Source organism: Ascaphus truei, chromosome 3 (genome assembly GCF_040206685.1).
Source record: "Ascaphus truei isolate aAscTru1 chromosome 3, aAscTru1.hap1, whole genome shotgun sequence".
Classification (NCBI taxonomy): Eukaryota; Metazoa; Chordata; class Amphibia; order Anura; family Ascaphidae; genus Ascaphus; species Ascaphus truei.
This window is the reverse complement of record NC_134485.1, coordinates 142,280,673-142,305,672: the sequence shown is the minus strand read 5'-3', so window position 1 is coordinate 142,305,672 and position 25,000 is coordinate 142,280,673. Positions and strand designations below refer to the sequence as shown.

Sequence of the window (25,000 nt, the reverse complement as noted above, 5' to 3'; positions counted from 1 at the left end):
TGGGAGCGCGCGCCAATCAGCAGTCAGGTAGCAGGAGTTTTTTTTTTTTCAGCCAGCGCGAGCAGGGAATTTTAGCGCGAGCAGGGAAAATTTAAAAAAACAAAACACGTGTGATGCTTGGGCCAATAGTTACTCGCCCGGGGGTTAAATCCACCCGCCCCGGGCGTGTAAATGTATAGGATTGTCGAACACTATATATATATATATATATATATATATATATATATATATATATATATATATATATATATATATATATATATATATATATATATATATATATATATATATATAGCAATTGATCAGAAGGACTCTTTCATTTATTTATTTCACTATGCAATTGTTCATAGATACCTCACAATGACACGATGTAAAATTGTATCAAACAGATACAACCGATTATGCTCAAACGTTTTACACAAATTCACCTTGCAAATTCGAGGGCCGGCAGGTAAGTGAAATGACCAGAAGCCCCTTACATTGTTGTTACGCCACTGTGATGACATCGCAAATTACATGATCCCTTCACAACAGGGAGTGTAGGGTGTATAAAAGTGATTATGGAATTGGTGAAGTTGACTTTACATATGTCAGGATGTATGTAGCACACTAAAAAGACTACTACTATGGCACTGTGGACAATTTCCACTCCGAGCAGCAATGAAATCTAGCATCAAAACCAAGCATGGGGGAACAGTGTGCGTTGGGGGAGGGGATATTGAGAAGCCTGATACTTGTGAGATGTTGACTGTGGGTAGAGAAAGTGATCAGAGAGGACTGATACTTGTGTGGGGGGTGGGGAGATAAAGGATCCACAAATCCCTGGGAAGGCAAAAGGAACAAAAATATTACAGAAGCCTGATACATCTGAGGGGGGTGGAAAAGACATCGGGGAAGCTGGTGTTAGGAAGAGAAAGGGACTGGAGAAGCCTCATGCTTTTGGTTGGCAGGCGCATCCGCACACGCGTGGAAGAGCGACCGCATGGCAGAATTTTCAAGAGACAAATTATTTTGTTTTTTCGCACGACGGACGCTTCACGTGACCAGTTAAACCAATGAAGGCGAACCAGCCTGGTGACGTCAAGGCCACGCCTCCCCATCAAAGTTCACAGATCGCTCGGGCGACAGGCGTGCACAATTCCTTGCGCTCCATCTCGCGCGCGCACCTGCACTATAATCGCTGCCTATTGCTTGTGGTATGGGAGGAGAAAGGGTTCAGAGAAGCCATATGTTTACACACACACACACACTTGCGGGGTCCCCCTGTAAAAACAAAAAAGGGGCCTTACTTTGATAAGCTGCCCTCCTCGGCAGTGTTGCTTTGCCATGCAACGTGCCATCATGACCTCATGTGACATCACAACCTCGTGTGACATCACATTGCCATGGCAACGTGACATCTTATGACGCAGTGGCGTTGCCATGCAGGAGGCGGCCCTCCGCAGAGAAGGTAAGTGAACCCTCTCTGCGGTCTGGGGCCGCACTTCCTCCTCCGACCAGAGGGGGGAGCTGAGAAAGGGGGCCCCCGCGCTCTCTCCTCCAGCTCCCCCCTCGATGAAAGTTGGATCATGGCGCCGACAGGAGCCCCCCCTGAAGGCGCGCCGCCTTGCTCGTCTGGCCCACACACACTGCCCTAAGTGTTCACCCCACTCTCGGTGTTGGTAGCCGGTGCACGCTATAGTAGTCTGTAGATGTCACACATTACAATGCCCGCACATGAAACACTGCATGTAGATGACACAGAGCGCAGTCTATAGGCGGCACTATCACACACATACGCACGGTGTCCCTAGTCTCCACCCTACTCGCTCTGTATCCATGTGTAGCCGGCTCCCCTCCCTCCCTCAGCCAATGGGCTGAGTGCGTCTCGGGCTCCGGCGCAGCTCGTGTCGCGCACGCGGCTCACCCCCTCCCGGCCGCCGGGGAGCGCGTCTCTCAAGCCCGATACAGAGCCGCGCACACGGACAGCGGGGGGGCAGGCCGAGCAGCATGTCGGGCTCCGGTTTGCTGGTGGAGCTGCTGGGGGAGAAGCTGGTGACGGCGGAGCGGGAGGAGGTGGACGTGCAGTCGCTGGGCTCTCGGCTTTCCCTGGTCGGACTGCTGTTCGGCTGCGGAGTGAGCGCTCCCTGCCTGCAGCTGCTGCCCGGCCTGAGCGACTTCTACTGCAAGACCCGGGAGCGCCTGGAGATCGTATTCATCTCCTCGGACCCGGACCAGAAGAAGTGGCAGAGTTTCCTCAAGGACATGCCCTGGCTGGCACTGCCCTACCAGGAGAAGCACAAGAAGGTGAGAGAGGGTCAGAGGTGGAGGGGGGATCATGATGCAGACGGCTGCTTAGCCTGCCGTACCTCTAATTATTGTTTTTCATGTGACAACTGATCTAGTGCTGTCTGAACGCAACCACCCACAACTACTGAACGTACCCACTCATTCCTGTTGGTATCCCAACAGAATGAGGCTATTTACCCATGCTAAGGATGCACTACCCAAACCTATCACCCTTGATGGAGGTCCCATCAGACTACCCTGTCTACATCTGTGGTCCTCTGGTCTCCAATACTAAGGGCTCGTCCAGGGTGGCGCTGAGCGGGCGCTCACGGTAGACACTTTGCGACAATACACGTGTCCTGCTTGAGCGGGCGGGAGCAAATTTGAATTTGACGCCCGCAAGCGCGTCACGTCAGCGGTTCGCCCAATGAGAGCGAACCAGCTCTGTGACGTAGAGGCCGTGCCCCCAGACGCACACGCACCTAGCCGGCCAGGAAAAGCAGCACACCTCTACCCACCCTGGACGAACCCTAAGCCTTCGTCCGCGCGGAGGCGTGTGTGACGTCACCGTGTGAAGCAGGTGCGTTTTCAGAACATGGTAGACGCGCTGTCGGGGCGTTGTATGACGTCACGGAGCTGATTCGCCCTCATTGGTCGAACCGCTAGCGTGACCTGCCCGTCGTGCCGAGAAATCAGTTTCAACTGATTCCTCGTGCAATGCGCGGCCCCTTCTGCTCTTGTGCCTGTGCGATCAATGCCTTAAGGTAATGTGATCGCGCTCCTGCGTGGTCTTCGGCAGCATGGACGACGCCTAACATATAACCCCTCTCAGATCAGACAGTCTATGCCCAGCTTAGCAAATCAGATCGCCCAACAATGACATGTATAAATTGCTCTGTTGGCTTATCAGCAAAGCCACCCATCCATTCTGTGACCCAGACAACCTTGCTGATGTCAGAGCAGAACTAGCTCTTTTGCTATGCACTGTTCCTATCCGAGTGAACCCTGGTTTAAAGTCCTGCCATGTGGAATAATGTCAGCGGCCTATTCTGCGCAGACCTGTACATATCCCTACAAGCCTAGCAATAAGAGAAAAGCATTCAAACAATCCATGCTATTTTACTGCCCAATACAACTTTGGATGATAGCAGTCAGACACTACCCACCTTTGTCCCTGGTATTCCCTGTTGATGTCTTGCAAAGCAACCTAAATGCCTGTGAATCAGAAAAAACATAACTCTTTTTTGCATCTGAATACATATGCCACTACAAAGTCAATTGCCTAATCTCAAAGTAAAGTTGACACTGTCACTTGTCTATGGTGCACTTGTCACCATGCTGTGTTGTGTAAGCAAAATTATTTTAGCTGTGCAATGGTAAATAGGGGAGTAGGTAGTTCAATTACATTGCTAGCATACATTTTAATGGTGCTCCATGCCATTTATATCTGCTTCCAATATCTAATGCTCTATAACCACACTGCACAAATGCAGTAGGCCCCTCTTCTATACAGACCATACACAGAAATCAACACGCTGATACTTACGCAGACAGACATACTGATATATATATCACTTGTGTGCACATTCACATGTCTTAGACAGGTCTACAACCCTGCCTTTCAACCATTATCACCTAGCATACAGTGCTTCCACTGCAGCAAGGTATTCTGGATAATGAAATGCAAATGAGCACACACTGCCACCTTTTTGCCTGAAATCCATTTACATGGAACCCATATAAGTGAATGCTCTGCTGTTCACACATCTTTTAAGCACAGCATGAGATTAGATGCACAGCCAGTCAAACCACTCACAGACATGTTCAACCTTAATGGGTCTCATCAGGGTGAGGGTTGGTTGTACTGGCTTTGCAATTTTCAAGGCTGGGTAAGTTTACCATACACATTTTAAGTTATGGTGGGTGAAAAAGGCGACAAAAACCCTCCACCGTTGGCATATAGTCAATAAAGAGTATCACTTGTGAGCACATTCACATGTCTTAGACAGGTTTGCAACCCTGTCATTTATTTATATATATATATATATATATATATATATATATATATATATATATATATATATATATATATATACACACCATAATACTGAGTTAAGTTATGGTGAGTAAAAAAAGTGACAAAAACCCTCCACAGGAAAGCAAATGCATACAGTTGTATTTGCATATATATATATATATATATATATGTGAGTAGGTCTAATGGCTTTGCATCTCATCCCAGCCTCTGTTTAAAAGCTGTGTTTAAAACAGCATGCAGTGGCGTGAGGATTGGCTTGTGTAATACGAGCTTGAGACAAAAGGTGGCACTGAGTGCTCATTTGCATGTCATTTCCCAGAATCCCTTGCTGCAGTGGAAGTGCTGTATGCTGGGTGACAATGGGGAAAGACAGGGTTGCAGACCTGTCTAAGACATGCAAATGAACATACAGTAATATTTACAGTTGCTATATATATATATACCAAAAAATATCAGGCTTACAGTGTCAGCAATATATGACACCATCTGAGATAAATACAATGAATATATATATATATATATATATATATATATATATATATATATATATATATATATATATATATATATATATATATATATATATATATATATTCATTGTATTTATCTCAGATGGTGTCATATATTGCTGACACTGTAAGCCTGATATTTTTTGGTCATATGGGTGTGCCCCTGTCGCTTTAACACATTGTCATCTAACATAGCAACTCTTTCATCTACCCACCAGAATGACGAATCTCCTGCATTCCCAGCCCACTCACAAGCCTGACTCTATATTATTTAGTAAGGCTCCCCAATTTTACAGTGTGTGTAATTTACTATTTCCTACCACTGACATATTATAGCCAACTGATAATTGACCACATTCTTCTCCAGATACAGTAGCTTTTAACCTAATAGATGTATGGTATTATTAAACTAGAAACATTTTAATATTTTAAGGTGAATCAATAAGGAGGGTGTTTCTAAGGCCGTGCTTATAGTGCCGGCGACGCGACGGATGACGTCCCTGTCGCCGTCGCCACATGCGAAAGTTAGGTTTCGGTGGGCGGCGGAATCGCGGGTTTCCTGGCATTTGACTGGTTCAAGGGCGTCACATGAGGCGACAGCCCTTGAAAAATCAAATTTTGCCGGATACCAGTTTACGCTCCATCGCTCCATTGCATTGTCGCCATCGTGCTTACTATAAGCGCACGCTGTGGCGGCAATGCATTTGTTTTCGGGCGACGTTGCGCCGCCAGCACTATAAGCGCGGCCTTAGGTTCCAGTTCTGCAGTTTGTCAGTGAGAGCGTGGACCAGTTAGGCGTGGTCCCGCATAGGACCAAAGTAAACCAACAACAGTGTTGGGTGTAATATATAAATATACAAATAAGTGAATGATTGCATTATAAAAAGATACATATATAAATGTTACAATTATTTTTATAAAGCAACTAAGTCAGTACTTAACCCTTTAAGCATTGGAGACTGGAGTTCCATTTTCCAACTGGTATTTTTCAAAGCATCATATGATTAGCACTTTGGTACTAAGTTGCAAGGAACTACTGTAAGTAGGTGTTTTGTTACTGTAACTATTAATTAGTAATCGGATTACATACTTTTTGCACATACTATCCTCAGATTGTTTTGCTCTTTGTCGTTATATTGGCATTTAAGAAAGGCTCCTGAATAATATCTTGTATGTTACATTTACAACAAATTCTGGTTGCAATTTACTTGACCTTTTATTTGTAGGTGTTTGTGGTTGGTATTGTATTGTATTGTACAGGCATACCCCGCTTTAAGTACACTCACTTTAAGTACACTCGCGAGTAAGTACATATCGCCCAATAGGCAAATGGCAGCTTACGCATGCTCCTGTCATCACGTCCTGAACAGCAATTCCGGCTCCCTACCTGTACCGAAGCTGTGTGCAAGCGGGGAGACTATAGAGCCTGTTACAAATGCGTTATTTACATCAGTTATGCACGTATATAACGATTGCAGTACAGTACATGCATCGTTAAGTGGGGAAAAGGTAGTGCTTCACTTTAAGTACATTTTCGCTTTACATACATGCTCCGGTCCCATTGCGTACGTTAATGCGGGGTATGCCTGTATTGTATGTCTTTATTTATATAGCGCCATTAATGTACATAGCGCTTCACAGTAGTAATACATGTGGTAATCGAATAAATAACAGATAATATAAATAACAGATCATGGGAATAAGTGCTTTAGACAAACATAACATTAAGGAAGAGGAGTCCCTGCCCCGAGGAGCTTACAATCTAATTGGTAGGTAGGTAGAACGTACAGAGACAGGAGGAGGGAGTTCTGGTAAGTGCGTCTGCAGGGGGCCAAGCTTTATGTATCATGTGTTCAGAATGTTCACAGTGCTATTCGTATGCTTCTTTAAGCAAGTGTGTCTTAAGGTGGGTCTTAAAGGTGGATAGAGAGGGTGCTAGTCGGGTACTGAGGGGAAGGGCATTCCAGAGGTGTGGGGCAGTCAGTGAAAAAGGTTTAAGGCGGGAGAGGGCTTTAGATAAAAAGGGGGTAGAAAGAAGACATCCTTGAGCAGAACGCAAGAGTCGGGATGGTGCCTAGCGAGAAATTAGGGCTGAGATGTAAGGAGGGACAGAAGAGTGTAACGCTTTAAAAGTGAGGAAAAGAATGGAGTGTGAGATGCGGGATTTGATTGGAAGCCAGGAGAGGGATTTCATGAGGGGAGATGCTGAGACAGATCTAGGAAAGAGTAGAGTGATTCTGGCAGCAGCGTTTAGGATAGATTGTAGGGGAGACAGGTGAGAGGCAGGAAGGCCGGACAGCAGGAGGTTACAGTAATCAAGACGGGAGAGAATGAGGGCCTGAGTCAGAGTTTTAGCAGTCGAGCAACAGAGGAAAGGGCGTATCTTTGTTATATTGCGGAGGAAAAAGCGACAAGTTTTAGAAATGTTTTGAATGTGAGGGGCGAATGTGAGAGAGGAGTCGAGTGTGACCCCTAGGCAGCGTGCTTGGGCTACTGGGTGGATGATCGTAGTTCCAACAGTAATGTGGAAGGAGGTAGTAGGGCCAGGTTTGGGAGGAAGTATGAGGAGCTCTGTTTTAGCCATGTTGAGTTTAAGGCGTCGGAGGGCCATCCAGGATGATATAGCAGAGAGACATTCAGAAACTTTGGTCTGTATAGCAGGTGTAAGGTCAGGTGTTGAAAAGTATATTTGTGTGTCGTCAGCATAGAGGTGATATTTAAACCCAAAAGATGTTATTAGGTCACCTAGAGAGAGTGTGTACAGAGAAAAGAGAAGAGGTCCCAGGACAGAGCCCTGGTATATATTTTGAGCTATTTTTTTCTGTGCAGAAACATCCGTGCAAAGCTCTGTTGACATCCTTTTATAAAGGTTTATGCAATATTTACACTATTTAAATACCGGTAGAATACTGTAGTTATAAAGCTCCTTAAAATAAATCCACTTTCTTTCAAATGTCAGTAGGTAAAAAAAAAACAAAAAAGAGCTATTTCAGGTCTCCGAGTACTAGAGCACTTCCAAGTCACTGCATGTACAATAGTTTCCCACGACTGATTAAAAATAATTTACAGGCATACCCCGGTTTAAGGACACTCACTTTAAGTACACTCGCAAGTAAGGACATATCGCCCAATAGGTAAACGGCAGCTCGCGCATGCGCCTGTCAGCATGTCCTGAACAGCAATACCGGCTCCCTACCTATAACGAAGCTGTGCGCAAGCAGGGAGACTATAGAGCCTGTTACAAATGCGTTATTTACATCAGTTATGCACGTATATGACGATTGCAGTACAGTACATGCATCGATAAGTGGAAAAAAGGTAGTGCTTCACTTTAAGTACATTTTCGCTTTACATACATGCTCCGGTCCCATTGCGTACGTTAATGCGGGGTATGTCTGTAGTTATGTAATAATTATTTATATATATATATATATGTACAATTATATACATTAAAGATCTGCGCCTGTGTGGAGATGTCAGAGAACGAGGTAGAATAAAAAATTGCTAAAAATAAAAATATAAATAATGTATGTAATGATATAAATACCGTAAATATATTATCCAATATATACACTAATATAGCATGACCAATAGATATCTAAACCATAATACATAAATAAATACATATACGGTGCTGTGGAACCTCCTATGAATGCACAATACAAGCTGTCCTTTTGAGTCCAAAAGCAATGTCCAATGAAGGGAAATAAAACCAAGCACTATCAGGAAACAGGCAGCTTCTCAACGAGGGTGCAACGACCTCCCTCTCCACCTGCATAGAAAAAAAGCGCCGATTCCTAGTGCATTACTGTGCAAAAAAAATATTTAATTTCCCAAAAAGGCTCATAAAATGAACTCACAAACATAGATTAATAAAAAGCATGTTATGAGATAATACTCATGCTCCAAAGGATCAGCAACCGCCGCTTCACTGCTATACTGCTCCGTGGCTCCACCGTGTCAGATCTTGCCCTCGTTGTTCACCGCCAGCGGGAACTCACGAAGTCGGGCTCACCGCAACTCCTCTCCCCGGTCACACACCAACAGATGAACTTTGGTTCCCTCCGGGGACGATAGATGTTCGTGGCTTGGCCTGGGATCTGAGGCCTGGGATGCAGGGGTAGTCAATTCCAATTCCAGGGTCGAGGCAGGCAGCAGGCAGGGGTGGTCAGGTCCAGGTAGAGGTCAAGCACAAGCAAGTAATCACAGCGGCAAAGACAGAGCTCAAGCAGAACAAGGTACAGAGTACTTTGCACGAGCCTCGAGTGCTACTGAGCATCGCAATATATGGCAATATATATTTAAAACCAGAGACAGAACATTGCAACTAATATTGACAGATTTATTATAAATCATTTTTCCTGGTATTGCACATATTATTAAGAATTTATATTAGTGTTGGGGACCCTTGAAAGTGTTAAACTGAAAGACTATTTTATTTAATAGATATTTATACATATATATTTAGGCACTGTACCGTGTATGAGTTTCACTGGATGTGCACGAGCTCTGTCTGTGTTGTATGTTCTGCCTCTGGTTTTAAATATATATTGCCATGCTCAGTAGCACTCCTCTGTGACACTCATATGCTTATATATATGTTGTGGTTATTTTGGGGGTTCAATAGGAGCTTGTTAGGTGTCCAGTATGTTTTGCAATTCTTGTTCAGCTAGTCTTAGCTGATTGGAGGGTGGCAACCTCCCACCTAATTGAAGCTTACCCCTTCTAACATTTAAATGGTTAAAAGCTCACTCCATAGCATCTCCCACTCTCAGGGGAACTTGCTTGCTTGCAGTATGATTGTGACAAATCTAATACAGAGTGCTTTGCAACTAATATTGACAGATTTATTATAAATCATTCTTCCTGGTATTGCACAGGTTATTAAGAATTTATATTAGTGTTAGGGACCCTTGAAAATGTGGTCTGCCGTGCAGTGGCTCAGGGGCTTACAACAATTTGGCCAAAATGTTAAACTAAAAGACCACTTTATTTAATAGATATTTATACATATATATTTAGGCACTGTACCGTGTATGAGTTTCACTGGATGTGCATTGAGCTCTGTCTGTGTTTTATGTTCTGTCTCTGGTTTTAAACTCATTTCTAAGATAGCAGACTTGTAATGTGATTTGCATATGTACATTTCTATGGAGGGGACTCTTTGATTTAATCAGCTAAGGGTCCTGCAGAGAAATGTCTATTGAGACAGGCTGGGAGTGTGGAGGCGTTTAAAGACATATGGTGAGTGGGAAAGAGTGGACAATCAGGTCTGCTCTGATTGGCCAGCAGCCCCTGTCCATGTAAAGCAGCGCTGCACAACACGCGGCCAGCGGGCCGCATGCGGCCCGCCTGGCCTCTGAGGCCCTCGATGAGATTTAAAAAAAAAAAAACTTTGAAAAAAAAATGGCGGCGATTCCCCGCGGTCCCGGCGCGCATTCGCAGGGCCCGCTCCTTGCTCCCTCTCCCTCCCCCCAACCCCCCGCTCGCAACGTGGGACGGAGGGGGAAGTCACAGCCAGCCGAGCTCTTCTGCGGCCGCTCCCCCCCCTGATCCGAACGTGGATATGTGCAGGGGGGTAAGGTGAGGTGCAGGGGATGTGATGTGCAGGAGGGGGGGATGTGATGTGCAGGAGGAGGGGGATGTGATGTGCAGGAGGAGGGGGATGTGATGTGCAGGAGGGGGGGATGTGATGTGCAGGAGGGGGGATGTGATGTGCAGGAGGGGGGATGTGATGTGCAGGAGGGGGGGGTGTGATGTGCAGGAGGGGGGGGTGTGATGTGCAGGAGGGGGGGGATGTGATGTGCAGGAGTGGGGGGATGTGATGTGCAGGAGGGGGGATGTGATGTGCAGGAGGGGGGGATGTGATGTGCAGGAGGGGGGGATGTGATGTGCAGGAGGGGGGGATGTGATGTGCAGGAGGGGGGATGTGATGTGCAGGAGGGGGGGATGTGATGTGCAGGAGGGGGGATGTGATGTGCAGGAGGGGGGGATGTGATGTGCAGGAGGGGGGGATGTGATGTGCAGGAGGGGGGGATGTGATGTGCAGATGGGGGGGATGTGATGTGCAGGAGGGGGGATGTGATGTGCAGGAGGGGGGGATGTGATGTGCAGGAGGGGGGATGTGATGTGCAGGAGGGGGGATGTGATGTGTAGGAGGGGGGGATGTGATGTGTAGGAGGGGGGGATGTGATGTGTAGGAGGGGGGGATGTGATGTGTAGGAGGGGGGGATGTGATGTGTAGGAGGGGGGATGTGATGTGCAGGAGGGGGGGGATGTGATGTGCAGGAGGGGGGGATGTGATGTGCAGGAGGGGGGATGTGATGTGCAGGAGGGGGGGATGTGATGTGCAGGAGGGGGGGATGTGATGTGCAGGAGGGGGGGGTGTGATGTGCAGGAGGGGGGGATGTGATGTGCAGGAGGGGGGGATGTGATGTGCAGGAGGGGGGGATGTGATGTGCAGGAGGGGGGGATGTGATGTGCAGGAGGGGGGGATGTGATGTGCAGGAGGGGGGGATGTGATGTGCAGGAGGGGGGGATGTGATGTGCAGGAGGGGGGGATGTGATGTGCAGGAGGGGGGGATGTGATGTGCAGGAGGGGGGGATGTGATGTGCAGGAGGGGGGATGTGATGTGCAGGAGGGGGGGATGTGATATGCAGGAGGGGGGGATGTGATGTGCAGGAGGGGGGGATGTGATGTGCAGGAGGGGGGGATGTGATGTGCAGGAGTGGGGGATGTGATGTGCAGGAGGGGGGGATGTGATGTGCAGGAGGGGGGATGTGATGTGCAGGAGGGGGGATGTGATGTGCAGGAGGGGGGGATGTGATGTGTAGGAGGGGGGGGATGTGATGTGTAGGAGGGGGGGGATGTGATGTGCAGGAGGGGGGGATGTGATGTGCAGGAGGGGGGGGATGTGATGTGCAGGAGGGGGGGGATGTGATGTGCAGGAGGGGGGGGATGTGATGTGCAGGAGGGGGGGGATGTGATGTGCAGGAGGGGGGGATGTGATGTGCAGGGGGGGGATGTGATGTGCAGGAGGGGGGGATGTGATGTGCAGGAGGGGGGGATGTGATGTGCAGGAGGGGGGGATGTGATGTGCAGGAGGGGGGGATGTGATGTGCAGGAGGGGGGGATGTGATGTGCAGGAGGGGGGGATGTGATGTGCAGGAGGGGGGGATGTGATGTGCAGGAGGGGGGGATGTGATGTGCAGGAGGGGGGGATGTGATGTGCAGGAGGGGGGGATGTGATGTGCAGGAGGGGGGGATGTGATGTGCAGGAGGGGGGGATGTGATGTGCAGGAGGGGGGGATGTGATGTGCAGGAGGGGGGGATGTGATGTGCAGGAGGGGGGGATGTGATGTGCAGGAGGGGGGGGTGATGTGCAGGAGGGGGGGGTGATGTGCAGGAGGGGGGGGTGATGTGCAGGAGGGGGGGGTGATGTGCAGGAGGGGGGGATGTGATGTGCAGGAGGGGGGGATGTGATGTGCAGGAGGGGGGGATGTGATGTGCAGGAGGGGGGGATGTGATGTGCAGGAGGGGGGGATGTGATGTGCAGGAGGGGGGGATGTGATGTGCAGGAGGGGGGGATGTGATGTGCAGGAGGGGGGGATGTGATGTGCAGGAGGGGGGGATGTGATGTGCAGGAGGGGGGGATGTGATGTGCAGGAGGGGGGGATGTGATGTGCAGGAGGGGGGGATGTGATGTGCAGGAGGGGGGGATGTGATGTGCAGGAGGGGGGGATGTGATGTGCAGGAGGGGGGGATGTGATGTGCAGGAGGGGGGGATGTGATGTGCAGGAGGGGGGGATGTGATGTGCAGGAGGGGGGGATGTGATGTGCAGGAGGGGGGGATGTGATGTGCAGGAGGGGGGGATGTGATGTGCAGGAGGGGGGGATGTGATGTGCAGGAGGGGGGGATGTGATGTGCAGGAGGGGGGGATGTGATGTGCAGGAGGGGGGGATGTGATGTGCAGGAGGGGGGGATGTGATGTGCAGGAGGGGGGGGTGATGTGCAGGAGGGGGTGTGATGTGCAGGAGGGGGGGGGTGATGTGAGGTGCAGGGGTGATGTGAGGTGCAGGGGTGATGTGAGGTGCAGGGGGTGCAGGGGGGTGATTGGAGGTGCAGGGGGGTGAGGTGCAGGGGATGTGATGTGCAGGAGGGGGGGGGTGATGTGCAGGAGGGGTGATGTGAGGTGCAGGGGTGATTGGAGGTGCAGGGGGGTGAGGTGCAGGGGATGTGATGTGCAGGAGGGGGGGGGGGGTGATGTGCAGGAGGGGTGATGTGAGGTGCAGGGGGTGAGGTGCAGGGGGTGAGGTGCAGGGGTGATTGGAGGTGCAGGGGTGATTGGAGGTGCAGGGGTGATTGGAGGTGCAGGGGTTGATTGGAGGTGCAGGGGGTGCAGGGGGGTGATTGGAGGTGTAGGGGGGGTGATTGGAGGTGCAGGGGGGTGAGGTGCAGGGGATGTGATGTGCAGGAGGGGGGGGGGTGATGTGCAGGAGGGGTGATGTGAGGTGCAGGGGGTGAGGTGCAGGGGTGATTGGAGGTGCAGGGGGGTGAGGTGCAGGGGATGTGATGTGCAGGAGGGGGGGGGTGATGTGCAGGAGGGGGGGGGGGTGATGTGCAGGAGGGGTGATGTGAGGTGCAGGGGGTGAGGTGCAGGGGTGATTGGAGGTGCAGGAGGGGGGGGTGATGTGCAGGAGGGGGTGTGATGTGCAGGAGGGGGGGGGGTGATGTGAGGTGCAGGGGTGATTGGAGGTGCAGGGGGTGATTGGAGGTGCAGGGGGTGCAGGGGGGTGATTGGAGGTGCAGGGGGGTGAGGTGCAGGGGATGTGATGTGCAGGAGGGGGGGGGGTGATGTGCAGGAGGGGTGATGTGAGGTGCAGGGGTGATTGGAGGTGCAGGGGGGTGAGGTGCAGGGGATGTGATGTGCAGGAGGGGGGGGGGTGATGTGCAGGAGGGGTGATGTGAGGTGCAGGGGGTGAGGTGCAGGGGTGATTGGAGGTGCAGGGGTGATTGGAGGTGCAGGGGTGATTGGAGGTGCAGGGGTGATTGGAGGTGCAGGGGTTGATTGGAGGTGCAGGGGGTGCAGGGGGGTGATTGGAGGTGCAGGGGGGGTGATTGGAGGTGCAGGGAGGTGAGGTGCAGGGGATGTGATGTGCAGGAGGGGGGGGGGGTGATGTGCAGGAGGGGTGATGTGAGGTGCAGGGGGTGAGGTGCAGGGGTGATTGGAGGTGCAGGGGGGTGAGGTGCAGGGGATGTGATGTGCAGGAGGGGGGGGGTGATGTGCAGGAGGGGGGGGGTGATGTGCAGGAGGGGTGATGTGAGGTGCAGGGGGTGAGGTGCAGGGGGTGATTGGAGGTGCAGGGGGTGATTGGAGGTGCAGGGGGGTGATTGGAGGTGCAGGGGGGTGATTGGAGGTGCAGGGGGGTGATTGGAGGTGCTGGGGGGTGAGGTGCAGGGGATGTGATGTGCAGGGGGGGGGTGATGTGCAGGAGGGGTGATGTGAGGTGCAGGAGGGGTGATGTGAGGTGCAGGAGGGGTGATGTGAGGTGCAGGAGGGGTGATGTGAGGTGCAGGAGGGGTGATGTGAGGTGCAGGAGGGGTGATGTGAGGTGCAGGAGGGGTGATGTGAGGTGCAGGAGGGGTGATGTGAGGTGCAGGAGGGGTGATGTGAGGTGCAGGAGGGGTGATGTGAGGTGCAGGAGGGGTGATGTGAGGTGCAGGAGGGGTGATGTGAGGTGCAGGAGGGGTGATGTGAGGTGCAGGAGGGGTGATGTGAGGTGCAGGAGGGGTGATGTGAGGTGCAGGAGGGGTGATGTGAGGTGCAGGAGGGGTGATGTGAGGTGCAGGAGGGGTGATGTGAGGTGCAGGAGGGGTGATGTGAGGTGCAGGAGGGGTGATGTGAGGTGCAGGAGGGGTGATGTGAGGTGCAGGGGTGAGGTGAGGTGCAGGGGTGAGGTGCAGGGGAGAGTGATGTGAGGTGCAAAGGGAGAGAGTGATGTGAGGTGCAGGGTGAGAGAGTGGTGTGAGGTGCAGGGGGAGAGAGTGGTGTGAGGTGCAGGGGGGGAGAGTGGTGTGAGGTGCAGGGGGGGAGAGTGGTGTGAGGTGCAGGGGGGGAGAGAGTGGTGTGAGGTGCAGGGGGGGAGAGAGTGGTGTGAGGTGCAGGGGGGGAGAGAGTGGTGTGAGGTGCAGGGGGGGAGAGTGGTGTGAGGTGCAGGGGGGGGGGAGAGTGGTGTGAGGTGCAGGGGGGGGAGAGTGGAGTGAGGTGCAGGGGGGGGAGTGGTGTGAGGTGCAGGGGGGGAGAAGGATGTGAGGTGCAGGGGGGTGGGATGTGTGTGGTGTGCAGGGGGAGATGGGGGTATGAGAGATAGATGGGGATGATATCGCAAAGGTTGATAGTGAGGGGTTCTGGGGGAGATATGAGGATGATGATGAGGGGTGCTGGTGGAGATATATGATGATGATGATGATGATTTTACCCGTGCGGCCCAATTTTTTTTTTCCTTTGAGCAGTTCGGCCCTTCTCGCTTTACGAGTTGTGCAGGCCTGATGTAAAGGATAGCCACAGAGGGTTATATAAGAGGCACTGCTGATCAGAGAATCTATTGAAGAGACTATCTGAGAGACATTTTGTGAAGGTGTTTGGATCTTGACTGTGACCAGCTGGAGATACATGTCAGAGGGGCTGACATCCTGGACGAGAAGCGGACAGGGTAAGGCCTCGGTCCCGCTGCGCTCGTTGGTGCGGGCGGCCATGTCGCGAGTTCCCCACCAGCAGGGGAATCCTCGCGAGCCGGTCCCGGTCCCTCCTGGCGGCACAGCTGACTACACGCTGTGGCGCGTCAGCCGCTAGGAGACACAAGAGAATGGTGTTTCCTAGCGTTGACACGTCACGTGGTGTGGCTGTGAGCCAATGGGGAGGGGAGGCTTCGGGAGGAGGAGAGGCTTCGGGGAGCGGGGAGGAGTGTGGAGTGAAAGCAGGTGTGCGCGTGTGTGTGTGTGTGTGTGTGTGTGTGTGTGTGTGTGTGTGTGTGTGTGTGTATGTATGAGTGCCTGCGTGTGTGTGTTTAAACTTACCCTCAGCAGCTCCAGCCCGAGTCCGTGGAGGGAGGGGAGGGAGAGTAGCGGGTCCCTCCGCTCAAGCCACGCCCCCCTCCCTGTCAAGCCTCCCGCTTCGGCCCCCGCTCCCTACAGACCGCATATCGCGGTCTGTGTATGTCAGCGCCCCGCCTGTCTGCAGTGCGGGTGCGCTGACTCTGGGAGCGGGGCCTTAGCCTAAGCCTTCTTGAAGCAGGCCCTTGCACCTAGCGAGGCTAGTGTCTACCCCCCAGGTCCCCAGTTGGTATTGTATCTTGTTTTGTGCATCTTTGTTTTGTCTGCTGGCGTGCCAGAATAAACCTCATTTTATTCAACAACCATGTCCTGTCTGGTGCTTGTGATCCCGGTGGTTTCGGTGTAAAAGTACTGGCCTCCCGTGACATTCAAGGGCAACCATTAAAGACTTTGTGGACCACTGGTGGTTAAGAGACCACAGTTTCAGAACTATTGGCATGGGAGACGTACCATTTTACTTTTTATTTTACCTTTACTGGTCCTCTTAGACTAATGGATTGGGTTGGTTTTTAGCAAAGGAAACACTTGATTCACAAATGTATTCAGTTCTCATTGACTTAAACCCTTTGTTAATTTCCATAGAAGCCAAATCTTTCCTGTCAACAGAATTGCATTTGTTTAATTCAAGTTCACAGAAAATTGATTCTGTAATCAATGTGGGCTGTCCTTTCAGAGGTAGATTTAAAGTTTTTTTTAATACCTTTTGTTACGTTTTGGTAACTAACATCTCCTGAGATGTAGTGAAAAATATATAAATTAAAGTAACAGCAAAGCATGCATTGTTAATTACAATGGAACTCTCACGGTGGGATTTTAGACCTCATACCTCCCTATCAGCACTGGCAATATCTACAGTACTCGTTTAATTTTTTACTCTCTTTATTGCTCCAACGGTTTTTTATCATGCAGGCAGCTTAAGTGAGAGGGTTTCCACACAACATAGTGTCATGGAAGCAGAAATGGACAGGTTTTTTTTTTTACAACCTAAAACAACCGTAAAGTTTTAGCGCATAATAATGGAATCGAGGAATCGATTACAAACTGAAAGTGGATTTATTTTAGTCTTTGCTTTTTAAATACCCAGACTGCTGGGGAAAATGTAACAGTAGATTGTATAAAGGATAGGAAAAAGTGGAATAGGTACACTTCAACATGGTTAAATTGCCTTTGTTTACATTTGGGAGGCCAACTAGGCAGGGAAGAAATTCCAACAATGTCACAAAGCCGATTTTAACACAGATTTATAGAGCAGAAATGTTCAAACAGAAGTAATCCTAATGTTTGGTCTATTTTTATTCATGAAGGTAAGTGGCATGCACTGTATATGCAAAAATTATACTGTATGCAGTATGTGTACCTATATAAGATATATAGTAAGTATAGCGCTTTGGCGCCAAATTAGCTTCTTACCTCCACTACAAGGCTGCGTCCTCTGTGCCACTGACTGCGCTCATGCTTGAGAGCGGTGACGTCACCAACACTCCAAGCATGAGCGCTCATATTTATTTATTTTTTAGGGGGTTAGGGGCGTGGCCGAGCAGTGACTAGAGCTGATTGGTTGAGGATGTCATGTGACCCATCAGCGCGCCTGAAACACACATTAATCTGTCTCGGCAAGTGCAGAGTGCCCGCGAGTGTACGGGTGTGCACTGCGTGAGTGTGGCCGGACAGATTTGAATTAATTGGGCTGATCGCGCCTAGCGCGTTCAGCGGCACAGTGGACTCAGCCTAAGGCCGCGCTTATAGTCCCGGCGACGCAACGTTGCATCAATACAACTGTATTGAATCAGTTGCGTGCGCCTACAGTAGGAGCGGATTGACGGATTGGTTGCGATCGCTGGAAATCAATGAAAATTGATTTTTCAGCGACGTCAGCGGCCACGTGAGTGGTTCAGCCAATGAGGGCGAACCGCTCACGGCCATGGCCACGCCACGCCCCCCGGTCGCCGTCTCTTGTCTCTAACACTATAAGCAAAAATCGCTGCTATATTGGCCACGGATGCCGTCGCGTCGCCGTAGCAAGGACTATAAGCGTGGCCTAAGAAGGCAGTGGAGATCCCACCGAGTTAGGAGCTGGACAAAGGACTGCGTGGGTCTGAAACGTTGCACATTTTTTATATTTTTGCTATCGACAGATCAAACCTTAATATTTATTGAGTGCAATAGATGATTTTTTCGAATAAATATAGACCTAGAGATAGAGATCTATCAGGGGTGGATGAAAATGTAATAAACTTTGGTCTGAATTCGAATTATTACGCACCATCTGCGGCCGTGTGTGTGTGTGTGTGTGTGTGTGTGTGTGTGTCAAATGCACACACGATCACACATTGACAGAGGGAGACACTGACGCACACAGATATGGACACAAACTCCTCCCCTCCCCAGCTGGGGCAGGCTAGTTTGCGATGTTTTTGGTCACGGTCGTGTCTGACTGGTCAGTCAGCAATGTGCCACAACACAGGCTCCAGTATTGAATTTTAAGCTGCACAGGCAACCAGGTGCCCACCCATTTTCCAGCTCTGGATAGAGAGTTGTGTATATGCATTAAAGCATATATGAGAACACAGTATACAATCTACACTAATTTCAGTAAATGGACTCAGAATATATGAGGGATTCCAATGTCGTAATGGTCAGGATGGAAATATAAAATGACAAGCAGGCCAGTTTTAGGAGTATTCACAAAATGTTTTTCAACAATATTTCTATAAGATAGACACATTGCTAGTCAATTTCAGTGTGTGATACGAAAGAAGGGTAAGATACGCTGTGGGCTCTCCATTTTTAATGGACCAATATATCGATTGTACAGGCTACTTACTCTTCTGCGTAAAATATCAGATGATGAAGGGGCCTCTGCAGTCATGAAAGCTTTTGGATGTTACTAACTTGTATGGTTGATGTGTTGGTCCATTAAAGGTATCATAGCCCACAAAGTATCTTACTCTTTCTGGGACCAATACAGCTACCCTTATATGAAAATGAAGACAAAGGCAATATTTACAGTATCAAGTGGAACGGCACCCTTAAACCGCCCTTCTTCTTTTTTTTTTTTGGCTTCCATGCTGTAATGGGAAAATGCAACTCTCACTTGTAAGGACAAAACAAGATAAATATTACTTCTTCAAATAATATGCTACATTACACCGCAAGTGGTTTGCTTGTTCTCTCTGATGTAAGATGAAGAGTAAATGGTTGCAATTTGTACTTGTGGTTCAAATTTGCCCATAAATATGTTTTCCTTGCAGATTCTTGGGAATCCAAAAAGAGCCAATGGCTTGATTCATTTCATGCAGAGTAACCCCTTGAATTCTGAAAGGGACAGAAATGTATTGTATGGCAGAATAACACCATGACTACTGAATAAATCAGCAATACAAAGCAAAGTAATGCCATGAATCTTAAATAAATCAGCTATGCATTGTAAAACAAGGGTAACCCCATGTATGCTGAAAGGGCCAGCAATGTGGTGTAAATTGCAGTCCCGAGAGGATCAGAAATGCATCACAAACAAGTATTTTGCAAGCTGTTTGGTGAAAGATCTCAATAGATCTATATTGCAAAATATTAAAGATCAAATATTATAGCAGTTGCTATATTTATAGCCAAATGTACAGTATCACCTCTAGTTAGAAATGTATATCTTATTGCAGTGGAATTTCTTCACTCCCCTGATGATGTGAAATGAGGGATAGCATTTCACAGCACTGCTATATATACACACACCGTGCTATATACCTTTTTAATATGCAAGGCTGGGATAGCATTTATATTTAGGCCACATTTTATCCATCAAGTTCTGATATCCATTATTAGTTTATTCAGCACATTGGTTAACATGTAGCAAAATTATCGGATCTTGGAGTTGAGACAGTAACGTCAGTGTATTATAAATTGTTCTGAATTCTATTTCCTTAAGTGGGTTGGTCTGTTCCATCAGGAGAATGGAATTATTTCATGTAAAACAATAAAACCCTTTCACTGCTGAATGGAAGGATTCATTATTCTATTTACGATGTGTGAGGTTATCTGTTATATTGACTATCCCATTATATTGCTTAATGGAGGAAAAAAGTTAACATAAGGGTTGTAACAAAACGATGGAAAGTGAGGACATGACAAATTGTGTTCATTAACTCTTTTGATGGTGTGAATCAGGAAGCCATATTGGGTGCTCATCACATTATTTCTGCACCATTGGTCTTGTCCAAAGGGGACAGTTTATACTTTGTGAATCAATCAGGTTCCGAGGTGCTGCTGTTAAAGTGTCATCTCTGCACCATGTGAACCATAATTTCTTTCTTATGAAAAGCAGAAACGTAGAAATTGACATTAGATATCGAACAATTGGACCATCTCATCAGACCATTGTCTCTCCTTATTTTGGAAATCTGGTGAACTCACTTGATCGCTTTCTTTTTCTGCATTTGTGAAGCTTGTCGGGCTGTCTTGATACCAGGCATTTTTGTAGTCTCTTCATATAAATTCCACAATGTAAATGCGCATTATTAATTCATGAGCCTGTGTCGGAGGGGTCTGTTTATCGCGAGTGGGTTGGGGACAATATACTCGATGCAGTCTGCATGCTGCCCTCCCATTGATTGAATGAAACATCAGTTAATGTAGTTGACTTGAGATTGACCTATTCGGTTTGTGCACATTGTGTGAATTGTCATGGAGGCAGCTGCCTGGTCTGAACCTTATAGCGAAGCCATTTGACTTCTTTTGTATTCCTGAAAAGAGGACAACAGATGGCTTAGTAGCACTGGGCTAGACATACTTCAAAAGGTTTAATTGGAAAAGAAATACATGAGTTTTGGGAGGCCCTTTTGTTTACAAACACCATTTTAATTCACCCAAAATGGATTTTTCACCCGAGCTTCTGTATTCCCATTAATTGTTGTGGTACGCATTACAAACTGGTTGCTGTAGTTTGGGCTGTTTTTTTTTTTTTTTTTGTGGATGTAAAAGCTTGTTCTTGTAATCTATATTAAAGAAACAGTATAATGTAGTTCAAAAATGTTTTTAAACTACTCCATGTAGTTATCAGAAATATGTAATCACCCTTTAATTGTCTTCTTTCTCTCTTCTTGTTTGGGACACTGGATTGTAGCATAGCAGCAACTTGTGTTTATTTGTTTAGCCAGGGATGCGCAAACTTTTAGGTTCGCGCTCACCCTTGCCTACGCCCCGCCCCCCCCTTCTTACCTGCTCTCGGACTCCACCCGTCATATGACGTCATGGCGTCATGTGACGCGTTGCCATTTGACGCCACGTTGTCAGGGAAGAGCCGGCTGAGAGCAGATAAGTAAAGTTGCAGAGGCTCCCCCGTCATTTAATTTACATGCCTGGGGAAGAGCACAGTGCCTCTGCAAGTGCACGCCCCCTTACAAAATCCCGCGCCCCCCAGTTTCCGCACCGCTGTTTAAGTGGTGGCATCATAGTTGCTTGCCAAACAAATAACAAAACAAAAAAATACAATTTCCCTAGTGCTTTGAGGACTGGCACAGTGTTATTACTTAACATTTGATACAGATTGCAAAACGCCTCCAAAAAACTGTGTACCATAAAATGTTAACATTAAAAAAAATATCGTTTTTTATTTTCAAATACTACTTCTCCCCCTCCCACATAACCCCCCCCCCCCCCCCCACACACACACACACACACACACACACACATACACCCCCCCAACTACAATTAACGTATTAAACTGCCCCTTTAATTAAGGTTAGCAAGTGTCTGCTTCTGGCAGTCACTAGACCAGATGGTTAAAGCATACCCACTTAAGAAGCTAAGTTTTTTTTCTCCCTGTATGTTTGACCATATAATACTCAGCAGAAATAAATGTGTACATCCCTTGCACATGTGCTTCTTAAAGGTGCAGTCCCACAAAGAGCCAGATGAAATTTTTTAAAAGGTGACAATTAGCTTACTAGTTAAAAGTACTTAAGAATCATTGGTCTAGGATAAACTTACAAAAAAATATTTAAAAAAATAAACATTTTTTTTTCTGAAAAAGGCATCACTTAGGGGTTGTCCTGGAACAGAATTGTATATATTCTGTGTCTTTTTTTTCTGCTCTCAGGCAAGGAAGTGAAAGGAAGCTACTGATTATCGGAGCCCGATCGCAGCTACACTGTGCCGAAAGCCTAGTAATGCTGGCTATCCTGAAGGGATTAATCCTACCGGGCCAACCAGTCTATAAGAGCTGCGCAGAGAGAAGTCCCTCTCACTGTGTCTCCCCGCACAGCTCTTACAGCAGATCGCCCCGTTTGTATTATTATTTTTTGTACAAAGGATTGAAGCAGGGGGTCTCCGGAGCTGAACTGCATTCATTTCAGGTTCGGGGACCCCCTACTCACCAAGGTCCATATGGGGGGGGCCGTATCTTCCGCAAGTTTAAATCTCTCGTGTCACGGCACACGTGACCAGGACATGGAAACATCCCCAAGATATGTAATAAAAATAAACTAAAAGCAAAACGTCGTTACCTTTGTGGCTAACCGCTAAGGTAATGAAGGGGTTAAACCCTCTCGGGGGGTGGAGGGGGAGGGGGCGTTTAGCGGGAAGGGTTAACCCCTTAATTACCATAGCCGTCATTACACACTAAGGTAATTAAGGAGTTACTAGCCAGTTGATAATGTTTTAATGGTTGGGCATTGGCCCTTTTATTGGATGTTGTTGCCACTGATGAGAACGAGGATGGCCTTCATCCTGGCAGGAGTAAGTACTACTTTGCCCGTTGAAGTCATAGATAACCACAGTGACAATCAATGGATTTGATGCTATTGTTTGATTTTATTGTAATGTTTACTGTAGTTTGTAATGCTTATTTTTTTTATGCTTCTCAAGGGGCAAAAGTGCTATTAGCCAAATCTGGCTATTACCCATATCTGTGAAGGGAGGGGTTGTGTGTGTTTTTTGGGGCAGAGAAGTGGGTGATGGGGTTAGTTGCCCTGGGGAGGGTGGTTGGGCCTCCCTGTAGGTGTTTAGCACCAGGGTTAACCCCTTCATTATAGTAATATAATATAAGGTAATAGAGGGGGGGGGGGGGTATTTTTAATTACAGCTTACTATTGATTGCCAATGTGGATATCTAGGCTTTCCATTGATAGAGCCTAGTAATCAACAGAGACAGTCAATGGTTTTAGGGTTTTTTTTTCGGGGGGGGGGGGGGGCGCGCCCAGGAACTGTATGTGTATTTTATTTTTTGTTAAAGCCCAAGGCCACTATGAGGCACATTTGGCTGATGGGAATATTGGGCTAATATTAGTCTAGAGGGTTGTTGATTGGTTAGGCCATCTGGGGAGGGGGGGCAGGAGAGTTGCGGAAGGTTTAACCCCTTCATTACCTTGGTGGTATGCCACTAAGGTAATGAAGAGTTGCTTTTAGTTTATTTTTAGTACATAGGATTGAAGCAGGGAGTCTCTGGAGCATTAATTTCAGGTCCAGAGACACCCTGCTTCCCGAGATACAGATATGGAATACCCGTATCTGCGGCTGTTTAAATGTCCTGGTCACGTGGTCTGTGACGTGGGAGATTTCAACTTGCTGTAGATACCGGCCTGTACCTCGGCAAGCAGGGGGTCCCAGGACCTGAAGTGAATGCGGTTCAGCTCTGGAGATCCCTGCTTCAATCTAATGTAATAAAAACAATAGTACAAATAATGAGATCTGCTGTAAGAGCTGCGCTTGAAGACAGAAAGAGGAACTGCTTCTCTCTGATTTCTCTTCGCTGCTCTTCTAGACTGGTGGCGGACCGGTAAGATTAACGTAGCAGGAGTCCCATTCAGAAGTAGGGACCCCCCCACTGCATTAATCCTTCTGGAAATTCCCTCTGTGCTGGAAATGTGATCGCGATCATGGCCTCACTTGGGCTGCTGTCTACCCACCCCCAAGTGCTTCACGGTGGAACTTTTATCGTGCCACATCTGTATGTTTTAATGCACTGCTCCATTTTGTTGTGCTATACTTAGGAAACAGATTCTTACATCATATTGTGCTTATGTTTAACTTGCTCAGATTTAGATCTGGTGAACCTCTTTTGGCACACATACAAGGATAAAAAAGAATTGTGCACAAATGCAGAATGTCATGCATCTCATTATAATCTGTGCACCATGTAACTCCTCCCCAACTGCTCCTCCTGACACTCCCAAAGTCACAAGCTGGTAACCCCTCAAGTTAACCTAATAATGATGTTATTATTTATTTATTTATTTATTTATAAAATATTTTACCAGGAAGTAATACATTGAGAGTTACCTCTCGTTTTCAAGTATGTCCTGGGCACAGAGTAAAACAAATAATACATGGTTACAAATTCAGTTACATAAATGAACAGGGTATCTTATACTATATTAGTGAAAGCACTGTATGTTTGCCTGCCTGCCTGCATGCATGCCTGCCTGGATGTCCGGTGTCCCTAGGGAAATCTCATTGGTCCCTTGGCCCGCCCGCCCCCGCACACCTCTCATTGGCCTGAGGCGGAGTGACGGGCCAAAGGACACACAGGGACACACACACACACAGGGAACACAGGGACACACACACAGGGAAACACAGGGACACACACACACAGGGGGGGACACACACACACAGACACACACACACACACACACACACACACACACACACACACACACACACACACACACACACACACACACACACACCACACACACACACAGTGACTGACAGACACACACACACACACACACACACACACACGGACACAGGGACACAGGGACACACACACACAGTGACAGACACACACACAGTGACACACACACACACAGTGACACACACACACACACACACACACCACACACACACACACACACACTGTTACATACATTAGCGGGGCTCACAGTGTTAGCAGCACCCGCGCGCACCTCCTCCTCTCCCCGTGTCTCCCGCGCTTTCACCCCGACCCCCCCCCTCCCCCGGCGCCGCTACAGTCAGCGGGACACACACACTATTATTACCCCTTCAGCACCCCCCCCCCCCCCCCACCCAGTGTCAGCGGCCGTGCGAGACCCCCCCTCTATATCTCCCACCTCTCT

The 25,000-nt window shown here is 48.4% G+C and overlaps 2 protein-coding genes across 2 annotated transcripts in view; one reads left to right on the top strand and one right to left on the bottom strand.

Annotated features, from left to right (window-relative positions):
* LOC142489214 (multidrug and toxin extrusion protein 2-like) overlaps nucleotides 1-1,321 on the bottom strand; it is a 185,548-nt gene extending 184,227 nt beyond the window's left edge. Inside the window, exon 1 of the mRNA XM_075589591.1 lies at nucleotides 1,290-1,321. The gene's annotated coding sequence lies outside the window, so the exon portion shown is untranslated. The remainder of the gene's footprint in view (nucleotides 1-1,289) is intronic.
* A 173-nt stretch (nucleotides 1,322-1,494) lies between these two features.
* Nucleotides 1,495-25,000, top strand: part of NXN (nucleoredoxin) — a 181,402-nt gene continuing 157,896 nt past the window's right edge. The window contains exon 1 of the mRNA XM_075589592.1: nucleotides 1,495-2,286. Within this exon, the coding sequence (XP_075445707.1) occupies nucleotides 1,990-2,286 (297 nt within the window). The 5' untranslated portion in view covers nucleotides 1,495-1,989. The remainder of the gene's footprint in view (nucleotides 2,287-25,000) is intronic.